General features: G+C 38.1%; 1 protein-coding gene across 1 annotated transcript in view; it reads left to right on the top strand.

Moving 5' to 3' along the window:
• Nucleotides 1-15398, top strand: part of LOC306996105 (ras-specific guanine nucleotide-releasing factor RalGPS1-like) — a 121288-nt gene that overhangs the window by 42151 nt on the left and 63739 nt on the right. Inside the window, exon 7 of the mRNA XM_079608235.1 lies at nt 3468-3560. Coding sequence (XP_079464361.1) covers nt 3468-3560 — 93 coding nt within the window. The remainder of the gene's footprint in view (nt 1-3467; nt 3561-15398) is intronic.

The following is a 15398-nucleotide window of genomic DNA, read 5'->3' as shown; positions in this document are numbered from 1 at the left end:
TGGAAACTGGTATTAATTTTGGTCAATTGGATCACAAGTTTTGAGCTTGTCCACTTTCCACCATCGAAAACACATTCGACCGGATGGCTTTCATAGTGTAAACGCTTATGTGATCATGTGTGTTCAAACAGACACAAAAGACTGTCTACTCTACACCTACTGACTTAATGAGTAAACATTATGGGAAGAGCGCTAGCCAGACGGGATTTAAACTTTGGCGGCTGAAGACCCAAGTTTGGTTTGAAGATGAAAAACATATCAAGTTCAATGTTCTCTCACCATTCCTGATCTCTAACACACACTCACCGTGTTCGGCTGGTCTTGTGGTTGTCAGAGCAGAAACTAAAGCTGATGCTCTCCGTATGTTTTTCCGTTGTCTCCGGGCGTCTTCACATGCAAATTGTACAAGCTGATTTTTTCCATTAGATAAAAACTTCAAATGCATGTACCCGCCCATAGACGCTCCCCTCGAAGAAATCAGGACAGAAGTGGTCGAAAGTGGACAAAAGAGACTGATTAAAACACCTAAATGGGAATGCCTTGTCTATTTGTGATCCGATCGAACAAAACGCACCTTAATACCAGGTGTAAACGGGTCTTAGAAGGCAACAGAGCTAAAGAGCAATAAGGTCTGGATTAGATATACTGAGAAATGTTACTCTAATGATGTTGAATTGCTCCAGTCGTGCTGCAGTTGTGCATGTTGTGAGATGATGTTTGTGAGTCTGTCCAACTTCGACGGCTCACCTCATTAGTGTGGACTACAGATTATTATTATACAGTATGTTCCTACTTTGAAATGAGGTGCCATTAAAGTCGGTTGGCACACACCAAGCGATCAACAAAGCATTATTATTCAGTTTTATATAACTATGCATAGATTTTCCTTTATTTCCTTCAAACATCCATTACTTTACTTGAAGAGCTTAATGAAGTCCAGATATTTACGATATGTGACCCTGGACCACAAAACCAGTCACATGGGTCATTTTTAAATTGAGATTTATGCATCACCTCACCTGAAAGCTCAATAAATAAGCTTTCCATTGATTAACCCGTTTAATCCCAAATTTTTTCTTGCAATTTGAATACATGCATTTTACTCCTTAGACCTCCCTAACACACAAACTGTATGCCCTTTTTGATTTTATGTTGGTTAAGTTAGTGAAATATTAGGTTTTATACTCGGTCACAATAGTGACCGGTGGGAAACAACATAGTCAGAATTCATACAAATTCTTCAATTAGGCCTATTTACGCAACACATTCCAAGACATCCATAACCTCGCTTTGTCATTTCATGAAGGAGGTTTAGTGAGATGAAAAGGTTGTCATGGACAAAGTTACACCCTGGATGAACTTCCGCTTGTTCGGCTAGACCTCTATGGGCTAGAGTAGACCAAGGTCTACACTTGGGCCCTGCCTATAGGCCAGTTTCAGGGAGATGTGTGTGCACTCATTCAGTGCACTGAAGATGGGCCGTACGTTGTAGAAAGGGTTGTTTGTGGTGATGTGTGGCACACACCAATTGGTTCTCATGAACATCTGCCTCATCCTCCAGATGTTTCACCTCTGCATCGCCATTCAATAATCTACCTGGCAAATAGGCTGTTTCACCCTGGTACTCCCTATCTGATCCATCACTATCAATCACTTTTAAATGCCTCTGTTTGCTGCACACAGCACTTGGGGGGGGTCACGTACGTCTAGAAGGTCCAACACATCTGATAGTTTTAAACTGTGTAATAATAAACATTTGATAACTAGGATTAACAGCCAAAACCTGTGTTTTCAACTGAAACACTGTGTTATACTACCGGTCACAATTGTGACCGTTAACAAATTTACATGTCTTACGAGCAAAATATATATGCAGCAGTATAATTCTCAAAATATATCAGTAGTAGACCCTTTAAAGAATATATGTACAAAATTTGATAGTTCTATCTGTTAATTAAGGTGTTTTATATACTACTTTTTGTAGTAGTGTGAGGAAGACATCTTCTTCTAGATGTGCAAGCAGGAAATAAACTGATCTAGTCATGTGACCTTTCACACCAGTCACATGACATTTATAAATTTTAATCAAAACAATCTATTTTTTCTTTTAAAAGTTGAATTTCTTGCCCAAAGCCAATAACACCACTTTTAGAGCTTCCAGAAATAAGAAAAAATATGCGGTCACAATTGTGACCGGTGGGATTAAACGGGTTAATGGTTTGTTAAGATAGCCAACAATATTTGGCAGAGATACAACTACTGTATTTAAAAAACTGGAATCTGAGAGTGCAAAAAAATAGAAACATTGAAAAAATCTCCTTTAAAGTTGTGCATTTATGTTCACGATTGTGCTGCATTCACTCACAAAAATACATGTTTTATGTATTTACGGTAGGAAATTTACAAAATATCTTCATGGAACATGATCTTAATATCCTAATGATTTTTGGCATAAAAGAAAAATCGATAATTTTGACCCATACAATGTATTGTTGGCTATTGCCACAGATATACCCGTGCTACTCACGACTGGTTTTGTAATCAAGGGTCACATATATAATTTGTTATAATAAACACACACACTTTTTCCCCCCATTTGAGTAGTGCTGGTTATTTTTTCAAATTGACTTGGTTTGGAAAGCTTTAGTCACACTATAGACATTAGGGCTAATGATTTAGCAGGCGTTATCTTTATATATATATATATGTATTGTACACTTCATTTTATTTTTTTATTTTTTATAAATACATTTTAACACAATAGTCTGATAATGACTCTGACAAATGTTTGCCCGCCCTTTGGTTTTTCATCCGGATAATCTGGCTCTCAAAAGAAAGTAAACTCATCAAAACAAGCCACGTCAATGAAGCGGCTCGAATATCAGGACCCGTGAGCCGTCCTTCAGATATCTCATGACTAGATCTCAGAGGAACACTTGCTGACAGAACAAAAGCTGAGAAAAAAAACACTCCGATTGTAGTCATCATGTGTCATGGAGTCGATTCGGCCGAAGCGAGCTCAAAGCAGTTTTCCATCATTTGTTGGGGCTTCATTGTGGGAGTAATGATGAAAGCAGGTCTGCATCTATCTGAAGGTCACTGTCTTTTAGTGGACGGCGTCCAATCAGAGAGCAGTAAAGGGAGTTTTGAGTGTGGGCGGTATCTGTGACATCATCTAACCTAACAAACAGACAGTAGTACATGTCTGCTTCATTAGAAGTGCATGTGGATTTTCTCTGTTTTCACAAATTGCAACCTAGTCTTTTATGAAGTGAGAACTTTTCATTACATGATGCATTTAATAGCAAAACATGTTAAAATAAAATGCAACCAGTAAAACGGAAGTGGTTGCTATATATAAATATTCTCTTTGACTTGCTCGCGCTCTTCAAACAGCCTTTTAGTGGTTTGTGCATTGAGTTTTCTGAACTGTATAGCAATTCACCACTTGCTTTCTATGTGTGCAGAAACTTCTAGAGCTGAATAACCTTCATTCTATGGTGTCGGTGGTGTCGGCACTGCAGAGCGCTCCCATCTTTAGATTGAGCAAGACCTGGGCGGTAAGACAAACTTATTTGATGACACTTATTAAATATTTACTTTATTGAATGAATCTGAGGCTGTCCTCGAGGAGAGGTTAGTCTCTGTCCCCACGATATAGCTAAATAAAGCCAGACTCCCCAAACCTTTGGCTACTTAATCATAATATCTGAATTATAAAAATGTGTTGCTCATATATCATGGTAAGTATGTTTTCTGCACTTTGCCCTCTTAGTCCTGTAATTATTTGTTCCCTGCTCACTTTGAAACTGATGCTTTTTGACACAACCGTTCCACTTAAAGCGTGTCGTTTGAAATGGACAATTATTCTCTAGAATTGTAACTTTGTGGAAAGAGACGTGGAATCCAAACATAACACTTCTCTCATCATATTCTATACTGCATGGTTTTCAATAAGCGTAGATCGCAGAAAAAATTAGTCATAACTAGTGATGCACCCACATGAAAAGTTTGGCCGAAACCAAAACTGAAGTTCTGAACAAATTGAGATGAAAACCCGAATGCAAAAAGTGCTCGTTTTAAAGTAAAGCTCATTCAGTTTTTTTTAAAATAAGTCTCTTCTGCTCACCGAGACTGCATTAATTTGATTTAAAAAATACAGTAAAAACGGTAACATTGCTAAATATTTTTTACAATTCAAAATAACTGTTTTTGATTTGAATATGTTATAAAATGTAATTTATTCAGTGATCAAAGCTGGATTTTCAGCATCATTACTCCAGTCTTCAGTGTCACATGATCCTTCAGAAATCACTCTAATATGATGATTTGCTGCTAAATAAGTATTTCTGATATTATCAATGTTGAAAACAGTTGTGCTGCTTTTGTGGAAATCATGACACTTTTTTTAGGATTCTTGGATGAATGGAAAGTTCAAAAGAACAGCATTTATTTGAAATCTTTTGTAACATTAAAGTCAATTTTAATTAATTTAGTGTATCCTTGCTGAATAAAAGTATTAATTTCTTTAAAAAAAACATTCTCCATAGAATACATTTTTTAAAACATAATACTGTAGCTACTTTTTTCCCTCATAATTATGAAAATGCATCTATAACTCAAGTTTATATCTTGCAATTTCGAGAAACAAATATATATTTTTTGCAATTGCTAGTTATAAAGTAAGAATTGTGAGATAAACTCGCAATTACTTTTTTTATTTTTTATTCAGTGACGGAAACAATCTCCATAGAATTGAGACCATTTACCAGCCAGAAATATTTTTATCAGGCCAGTCTCTGTTTTTTGCATCATTTCCTTAAATCTGTGTTTGTTTTGTCAGACCATTTCTTGGATTTAATTCGTCTACATTGCTTGCATCAGATGAAGACCTTACAGGGAGGGTCAGGCTGTCATTCCTATGCAGTATTAAATTAAATCATGCATTATGTTGTAATTGCTAAAAAGTTATGCTTTTTGGTCTGTAAGTGCATGTTATTTACTTGCCAAAACCAGGTTATACTCACATTTGCAATGGCGAGGCTAAATTTTTGACCTTTGACCGCTTCATGATGACTAGATTACTGGAGGATGTCTGATCATGCTGTTCTTTCTGCCACTATCGATCAAGATGATCGTGACGATAGCAGGGCTTCAAGCTGGAACTCTTCACTGTTAGCATAACACACTGATTTTCTTCTCGTATGGTCTTGATTGTCCAGGGCTTTTTAAATCCAGTTTATTTTTATTTTTATTTTTTTGTCACTATTTGTACTAGAAGACAAGAAATGGCTTCAGGGAATGTTTAAAGCCAGATTACTCACATCACAGCTCAATGTATCCAGTGCTTTTGTTTTAATCCGGCAACATGCAGAAGCTTTAGAGAGTTTTACTGGTTAAAAACATAATGTCTGGGTGCGTGTCTTTTGGCACCCTCTGACTCTTCACATCAGATTCCAGATGACCATTTCCCCTAAAAATTAACAGATGTTTGAAATATGGAGAGAAATGATGCTCTTAGGAAGTGTTCATCATTGAAATGGATGAATAATTTCCTGTACTTTCTTTCAATGAGCAGTATGACCTTCAAAGTACTTATTTTCCACTTGGTTTTGGCCTCTGCTTTCAAAACCTGTTGATTGGCCTCTCTGTCTACTACCTACTGTCTTCTAAAGGCTGGAATACATGATATTTACCACGATTTGCAGTCTGGTTCAGTCGACAATACTGTAGTTGCAGAAAGTCTGCGGCAATCTGCAGATTTTGGGAAGTCGTAAATTTGCAATTGACAGATTTCACTGAAAATCGAGTAGTATGTGATGAGAACAGACTCATATTTTTTTAGCTTCAGACTATGATTCCATTAAGGTGGACTGGGAGGATATTAAAACATGTTCAATATTTTAAGCCGGTTTTCGAACGCATCGAGCTGTCATTTCATACATAACAATAGCCTCAATATTTGACTCATCAGCATAGATAAAAAGACTGACTACTACACCCGTCATAATCTCCATAGAGTCCATACTGACCGCGTCTACCGCTTCCAAACGTCACTAAAACAACCGCTGCGGTCGTCTCCTGCACATCCATGTTGGTTTCATCTGTCATGCGTCTCATCGGTGTGCAAGTTTGTTGTGTTCGGAACGATGTGAAAGTCTGGTACTGTCGTTTAGTAATGCCCGGTTTTACTCTGCAACCATTTACAAATTCAGCAATACTGTTTTAAAATCTGTTCAGATTGTATTCCAGCTGTAAGGACCCTTTCACACCTACCTTGTTTGGTCTAGATTTTCTGACTTTTCAGTTTGATCCGAATCAAAATTACAGGTGTGAAACCTCCCCCCGACCACGGTCCGGACCAAACAGATGAAAGTTTGGTCCGATTGGTAATCTCGGTCCAGATCAAACTGAACAAAGGTTTATTTCGTTTCTAGTGTGAAAGTATTTTCTGTATGGATCAGACTTTCAGAGCATTTATAGGAAGTTCCGGTAGTTCCCGCGTAGCCGAAGAAGACTGAAGATAGCAGGAAAAATATTGTTTCCTGCCGGCGACCATAAAATGTTGGCACTAGAGCCCTGCATTTCAGCCCGAGCCCGACGGGCCCCGACTTATTTACGCCCCTAGGGCCGGGCTTCGGGCCAATTTTCAAGTCATAGTTCACACGCGGGCCGGGCCTCGGGCCTGTTTTAGGCTTATTCTTTTTATAGCCTATTTCAGACATGTATTAAAATTAAACATGAGAAGTTGTCGATGGAAAAACAAACATAGAAAGACGTTTTAAACCTATCACACTGACATATGACTGACACATGACAGTCTGCTCGCGCTCGCGCTCGCGCACACGCACGCACACAGGTTTCCCGGCGGCACGACCCAAGATTCGCGCGACCGGCTCGCTGTTTTTAGTGTCCCCGCCGGTAGCAGAAGTATAGCGACCGTGACTTCAGCGCAGCTGGAATAGTTAAAGAAAAAAGTACGACTGGATTAAAACCTTCCACTGTGGATGCTGTGATTTTTCCTCACGATGCTCTGTGAGAAACTGTTCTTAGCTATATTAGGGGGCTGTCTTGTTGGTTTTCGTTTGAAAATAACTTTAGTTTCATTAGTCTGTTGGAAACTATTGGAAATAAGAATGGCCATGTTCTGTAGTGAAGACTTGATTTTTGAGGTAAGATAATCTGCATGTTTGTTTTTAATTTAATGCCATTTATTTGATTTGTTTAGATTGTAGGCTATAGCTCATTTAGTTTGCGAGCGCTGTGAGCAGCAGAGCAGTTTGCCTCAGCTTTTAAAAAATTATAATAAACGTTTTAACTATAACTGTCTATGTGTGATATGGTTAAGGTGCTTTATGGATTTTATTGTAGCCAAGTAAAGTGTTGATTTGAGAGGCTAAATGATCAAACATGTTTAACTCGCGGTCGGCTGCTTGGTTGTCAATAAAAAACAAAAAGAAACCGAACATTTGTCTAAATTAACTTAATAAAGAAATGAAAAGAAACATAACTAACAAAACGGACCTATATTTTAATGGCTGCAAATAGCTAGTTTGCCCTAGGCCAGGCTACAGCTGTGTATAAAAAAAAAAAAAAAACGGGCTCGGGTCGGACTCGGGCTGATAATTATGATGAGCTGTCGGACACGGGCTGGGCTAGGGCCTGAGCGTCTCGGGCCAGTGCCGGGCTAGGGCCTAGATTTGAGGCCCGTGCAGGGCTCTAGTTGGCACGACAAGGACGTTAATTTGGTGAATTTGAACTAGCCTCGATTATAGTTGCTGCTGCAGGTAGAAATGCCATAATTATAACAATATAGTTGCAATGATATGCGTCTGTTCATTCATTGTTGTCAAAGTTACCCGCCGAATTTACAACACGCTGACGTCAGACGTCCGTTTTACAAACCAATCAATGTCAAGATGCAGCCCACATATACAGGTGCTGGTCATACAATTAGAATATCATCAAAAAGGATTTGCACCTGCCCACACTGCCAACAATAACCAAAACCTGGTTCAATGACCATGGTATTACTGTGTAATTACTTTGTGATTTCATGTAATATTCTAATTTTCTGGGATTTTGATTTTGCGGGTTTCATAAGCTCTGTAAGTCATAATCATCAAAATTATAACAAATAAAGGCTTGAAATATCTCACTTTGCATGTAATGAGTCTATATAATATATTAGTTTCACCTGTTAAGTTGAATTCTTGAAATAAATCAACTTTTTGATGATATTCTAATTTTATGACCAGCACCTGTAGATGACGACAGGACGCAAGCATGTCATGTAAAGGTCTTTAGTGCGCTTGCATAATTATAATGTGAAACCAAACCAAAACTTACCAAATGTATAAAATGTATCAAATCATGAACTTTGGTTCGGACCCTGGTGCGGACTCTCAGGTGTGAAAACGCCCTAAAGCACTGTCCGAAATTAATTTCATATTCAATTTAGAATGCGTTTTAAATTCCAATGTAGTTTCTGATTTTTAATTGAATTTGAGCTAGCAAACAGGATGCAGAATTATATTTAAATAAGGAAGTACAGATAAAGTCAATTTAAGCAAAACAATAAACATAACAACATTTTTACTAGAAAAGCAAAGATTTAAAAATTAGCTTGACAAAGTTTGAGTAGTAGTTTAAAACATTTTATGGCTTAATGAACAGCGAGGATGTAGTGGGTGTATGTACACTACCAGTCAAACGTTTGCATGATTTACATTTACATTTAGTCATTTAGCAGACGCCTTTATCCAAAGCGACTTACAACTGAGGACTACAACAAGCGAGTCATCGTGAAGAAGCAAAAATAACGCAAGAAGTGCTCAAAATACAAAGTTCTGGAATTGCTCAGAGTAGCATAAGCCAAAACAAGGGAGGGTAAAGGAGAGGTTTTTTTTTTTTTTTTTTTTTTTTTTTTTTTTTTTTTTATGTCAAGTGCTCACGGAAGAGATGAGTTTTCAGTTGTCTTTTGAATGTGGTCAGGGATTCTGCATTCCGGACGAGGGTAGGGAGATCATTCCACCAGCAAGGAACCGTGAATGAGAATGTTCTGGAGAGTGATTTTGTGGCTCTCTGTGATGGTACCACGAGCCGTCGCTCATTGACCGATCGCAGGCTTCTGGTAGGGATGTAGACTCGTAGGAGCGAGTGAAAGTAGGAGGGAGCTGAGCCTGTGGTCGATCTGTAAGCAAGCGTCAATGCCTTGAACTTGATGCGAGCAGCGAGTGGTAGCCAGTGCAGAGAGATGAACAGAGGAGTGACGTGGGCCCTTTTGGGCTCGTTGAAGACAAGACGGGCTGCAGCATTCTGGATCATTTGTAGAGGTTTAATTGCACATGATGGAAGACCAGCCAGAAGAGCATTGCAGTAATCAAGTCTAGAGATCACCAAGGCCTGGGCGAGAAGTTGTGTTGCATGCTCAGTTAGGAAGGGCCTGATCTTCCTGATGTTGTGCAGTGCAAACCTGCATGATCGAGCTGTCTTTGTGATGTGGTCTGTGAAGGTCAGATGCTCATCAAATGTTACTCCAAGGTTTCTGACCGACCTTGATGGGGTGATTAAAGTTGAATCTAGCTGGATAGTGAAGTCGTGCTGTAGGGACGGATTGGCAGGGAGGACGAGAAGCTCAGTCTTTGCCAGGTTGAGCTGCAGGTGATGTTCCTTCATCCACGCCGAGATGTCCGCCAGACAGCTTGAGATACGTGTAGCTACTGTGGGATCATCAGGTGGAAATGAGAGGTAGAGCTGGGTGTCATCAGCATAGCAATGGTAAGAGAAGCCATGTGCCTGTATGATGGGTCCCAGTGATGTGGTGTAAATGGAGAAGAGGAGCGGTCTTGATGTACTCAGAATTGTAATTATAGCATATTTTTAATAAATTTTTATCACTTTAATATGCCATATTTTACTTTTTGATGTTGTTGGGTGTTACTTATCATGTGATTGCCTTAAAATATAGCCAAAAAATAAGTCTTTAAGGATTTAAGGATGGTAAATACTGGAACCCTCAGATCAAGGCAAGCCATCTTTATTTATATAGCGCTTTTTACAATGCAGATTGTTTCAAAGCAGCTTTACTGTGATTTTGTTTCGGTTGTTCAGCTGAAGAAAACGGTTTCATAGTCCAGCTTAAATAAGTATGTTTAGATCATAGGTTTTGCACTGATGTCAGATCCATAATGTTGCTTAAACTCAATGACTTCAAACTTCAAAATGCAATGCTTTTGCTATTCCATTAATGATTATTTAGCTCCAGGTTTAGTTCAGTGATACGTACCTCTGCATTGGCTATTGATGATGCCAAGATCAACTTTTCAGACATGTTTATGGCTCTATCCATCCACCCTCAGGAACACCAGGGACACTTTGCTCTTTAAAACCCGTTCTTCGGCCGCTGAGAGTGTCCGTGGCGCCGGAGGTTTGGCGTTAGTCAAGGTGACGTGGATGAGAGATATTCATTTATGTACAGCATATGAACTAGGAACGTATCTGATATAATGCGAAGCCCAGATTCTTGTACAAAACACAAGGGATAGTACATAAAATATGATGTCAGGGGAACAACACAAATTTGGAATAATGATTGATTGTTGTTCAAAAGCTCAAGGCTATAACCATTGATGTCCGTTAGCAAAATCTCATTGTTATTAAAGGCAAGTATCACTGTTGCTGTTGCTCATACTTACACTAGGCAAGATGCAACAAGTTTCCAAGGACAAGCAATGAATCCATCCACACTTAAAGGGACAGTTCACCCAAAAATTTAAATTAGCCCATGATTTACTCACCCTCAAGCCTTCCTATGTGTATATGACTTTCTTCTTTCAGACGAATACAGTCTGAGTTATATTAAAACATTTCCTGGCTCTTCCAAGCTTTATAATGGCAGTGAAGACACAATTTTAACCCCTTATCAAGCGCCCCTATTTTTGAGAATTTTCTGAAAACGGCATACCCAAATACAAATGTCTGTAGCTCTTAAACCCTATGGTCCACATTCATAATTCTTGTCTTTTTTTAAACTAGACAATTGAAACTTTGTTACCCAAGAGTCAATTTTAACTCAAAGTTGAATAGGAAAAGAGTAAAACAAGGTAAATTGACATGAAAGTGACTTACGATTTCTTTGAATGAACTTAACTTAGGGAAAAATTGATCAGACTTTTATGTCAAAGGCATGAAAACACCATAAAGATAAAATTGAATGTCTGGACATGTTTTGAGTCAAATTTGAGATTGATACTCCCAAAAATGTAGTTTCTGTAAGCTTTTATTGATGAAAAGTATAGGCGTCCTTTCCAAAAACCTATTTGGAGACTCCAATAGACACCTGATAACCAAATGACATAAGAGTAAACAGTACATACTACATGCATGTATATCAATTCAAGACTGTTTTGCCCATCAAACCACACAATAAAAAACTATTTCAGCAAAACATTTTAACATTTTAACAAAATACCCTTTATTTTGATCAATTCTAATAGCAAAAACAGTGAAATAAAACGTCTATCATTAAATGTATAGCCTAGACATTCCAGAAGTGACCGTTTTCCAACTAATGTATAATATATATATATATAAAAAATAGTTTTAGAACATTTGTAATTAGAACAGTGTTTTTTACTCAAATAAATTACAGTAAACGGATTATTATAATGGATATCCTATTACTTTCTGCTGCTCTTCGTCGCTTCTCCTCTCCACCTTCTTCAAAACACCACCAAAGTATTCTGTAGTCGACGATCAATGGTAGAGATGTTCAGATATAAGCTTTGGATTAAATCCGTGTGTTTATATACTGTCTATGGTTTATTCGAACTCCGTGGGCAAAACAACGCTATGTGTGTGTATGTGTCGGCGCACTATGTGTGTGCGCTCTTGCGTGTGGAATGGCGAAAGCGCACGTGTGAATGAAAAGTTTGCGCTTTGTTCTTGTATTACACGTTTCATGCAAGCAGATTCGTCAATCACTGCATCGATGTTGGTTGGTCAATACTCCCATCAATCAAAACTTTGCTGACTAGACATTGGCTGGCTTTATCCAGGCTTTTATCCAGTTGAAAACCGAGGAGCGCGATTGACAGTTCGCGCAGCCGGTAAAATGCTCCCTTTTTGTTCCAGTCAATAACAAAGCCTGTGATTGAAGGATAGACACGAGGGAGGGCTCAATTTACCCGGAAGATTCCAAACTACGGGGGAGATATGGCTTTTGAACGTTGGAATCGATATTTCATTGAAAATGAACATGATGGATTACTCTAACTCAAAACGCTCATGTAAACAAAGGAGGATATTTCGTTTTTTTCCCTATTTTGTTGTTGTTTTGGATTAAACAGTGGGATGCATTTTGAAGAGTAGACCCTTACATTGAAATGTATGCTGGTGTTTCTTGGATTCGTCCGAACTGATCTGAACCATACGCGATCAAAGATGAGTATTGCCGTTCATTGTGTTCATGTTTACAAGGTCAGTCAGTCAGCATTTAATTTAACCCTTTCCTCTCTGGTGTATTGATTGCAAAAACAAGCTCAGAACATGATTCTTGAGTGTTTTAGCTTTCAAATGATGCATAGTTTATGATAGTTGATTGAATATTTGTTATAAAACAAAGCCGATAAAAAGTAATAAAAGTTTAGCCACGCCCCTTCGGCCCGCCCGCGGGCCGGTGCTTGATAAGTTAAACATACAAACATAAGGTTGGACAACAAACTCAAGCTCCTCCGACATTTCTCTTTAAAAATGCTCGTTTTGGACGTCTAATTCGTGACTGGTGTTTTGTTTAGCTCTTTTCTCTGCGCTTCCGCGTTCGTCATTACGTCGTGCGCCAGGTCAAGGGTCATTCTTTCACCGTAAATCGATGCGTACGGCCGTCTGTCGAAGCTAGTTATTTTAGTCGATAAAGTTCAATTCATAGGAATTAAACTTTAATCAATTGACAGAAATGTTATTTTAGTATTCTGTTCATACTGCTATAGTTTTCATTAATATTTTTTTTAATTTACGTTAAATTTTATATTTTCCATGTTCATTTTATTTTAATTTTTTTCTTATTTATTTTAAATATTACTATTTAATATTAATATTTAACATATTTTTATTTCAGTTTTAGTTCGATTTGAGTTCTAAATTTCAATGAAGTTTAATGAAGTTTTCATCCAATATTTATATTTTATTTCTGCTTTATTTCACTTAACAAAAAATGTTTTTAATAGTTCTAGTTAACGATAATAACCCTGATTGACAGCCCTGCTTGTTGCTTCATATCTTGCCTGGTTTTGATTGATCTGAAACACATTAAACTGGCTTGTAACTTAGTCACACATTATTTGTACATGAATGATACCACCTCAACAATCCACTATGGTGACTTTTGGGCAAGTATGACTGGAGAACACAGGAAAGTATTACATGGTTAGCCAACACACTTTATGGCCCATCTGCAGGTATGAGCTGGATGAGATTTGACTGTACTGTATTGAAACCAGTCCAGGTCTAATTGATCCCGAGAGACCAGTAGCGCTTGTTTAATCCTCTATCCTCACACCTGCTCTCTCAGCCAGACACATGCACACATTTTCCTGCTCGGTCACCCCATCATGGCACATATAGAGCAGAACTGGAGCTTTTTCAGTGGCTTTGTTTGCAAAAGAGCCGCTTCAATCCCTACTGGTGAAACTGAAAGAAGAAACACAGAAGGAAGATTATACAGTGTTCTCCAGTAGGATTCGCCTGACGATTCAGAGCTTTTCAGCAGACGTCAACAGCTGGCACTGAGAACATTGATTTGAATCACAGATTGAGGAAATATTGGCTAATATTTGGATGTTAGGCATCCATTAGTGAAACCATGAAACATGGTATATCCGCTTTCAACACCCTGAAGGCCAGAACTACCGCTAGCTAGACAATTTCCAAAACCATGATTTAGATGAGCTACGACTTTTACCAGAAGGAACTCTGTTAGCTGCATTACAGGCTTCAGTGATGGGGAAGGTCAGAGTACTGTGGACATTATTTGTATTTATTTATATTTGCATGCAAGAGAATCTCTCAGATATTCAGATGTCACGCAGGTCATCTTGGGCTTTGATCAATGAATTCTTCACCCCATACTGTCAGGGTTCTGCCCTGGCAGCTTTGTCTGTGTCTTTGTTTCATGGTATCTATGTTTGTGTTGTGCTTGAACATGTGGTTTTGTCTTTGTTAGTGTTGGCCATGTGCTCCTCTGTTCCTGCCTCCTCGTTTCCCTGTACCACGCCCTCTTGTCTAGTTAAGTCCTCGTTTTTCTGAGTGTGTTCTCCTGTTCCTCTTGTTCTCTGCTCCCTTTATGTGTGTCTTGTGTTTTGTCTGGTGCTGTGTCTTACTCCGCTAGTGTCTCATCAGTTGCATGTTCATGTCTTGTTCTGTGTAAGCTTATGGCTAGCAATTGGTTCTTGTTGGTCATGTGCTTGTGTGTGATTTTCATGTTTGATGTGAGCACATGGCTTGTCTTGTTATGCTTCCCTGTGCCATGTGCTCTCTTATCTAATGTCTGACCCGCCCATCTTATTATTGGTTCAGTTTCCCCACCTGTCCTCCCTGTTACCTGCCTTGTTTGCTGTCCCATTTATTCCCCTTGTGTTTGCTGTCCTCGTTGTGTCAGATCGTTGTCGCACATCGTCGCATGCTGTTGTTACCCTGCCTGTCTGATGAGTCCTGTTGTATGTGTTTCCTACCAAGTCTAGTCTGTAGTGTTTTCCCCCACGGGGTAGTTTCTTTTTGTGTTTTATTTTACTTTAATAAAGCCCATATTCCTCTGCATCCTTGAGTCCTCACTTCAACTCTACCTGAACCTACAGTATGACACATACGGCCAAATGATTACCAGTTGTAAATAAAACAAAGATTAGTTCAGTACAAGAAAAGAAAATACATGTTCAGTCTTTCTACTTCTAAAATGCAGTTTTTATTAAATGCATTACTTGCCTTTTTTGTAATTATTTGTGAAATTTACTAGCAGTTTCTGTGTGATAATTGTTTGAAAGTATATACTACACCAATTTTTTTGTGTGTTTTTAAGTTCAAAGTCATTTTTGTTTGGTAGTTCAACATGAAATATGTAGTACTTGTGTGTAACGATTAATTTGATAATCAACTAATCTGTGGATAATTTTTTTTTATTAATCAGATGAAAAATCTAAAAATTATTTATTTTGAAATAACAAACATAATTGAATAATATAATTAATAAAAATTTTGCAAAATTATTGAACATCCTGCCCAATATAGTTCTCTAAAAAAATTGGGTCCCACTTTATATTAAGTGGCTTTAAGTACTACCATCGAAAAATAAGTACAATGTACTTATTGTGTTCATGTTGTAATGTAAAACACTTTTGCTGATA

The sequence above is a fragment of the Phoxinus phoxinus genome, assembly GCF_949152265.1.
Source record: "Phoxinus phoxinus genome assembly, chromosome: 3".
Taxonomy (NCBI): Eukaryota; Metazoa; Chordata; class Actinopteri; order Cypriniformes; family Leuciscidae; genus Phoxinus; species Phoxinus phoxinus.
The sequence above is the reverse complement of the archived record's forward strand: the minus strand, read 5'-3'. Positions and strand labels throughout refer to the sequence as shown.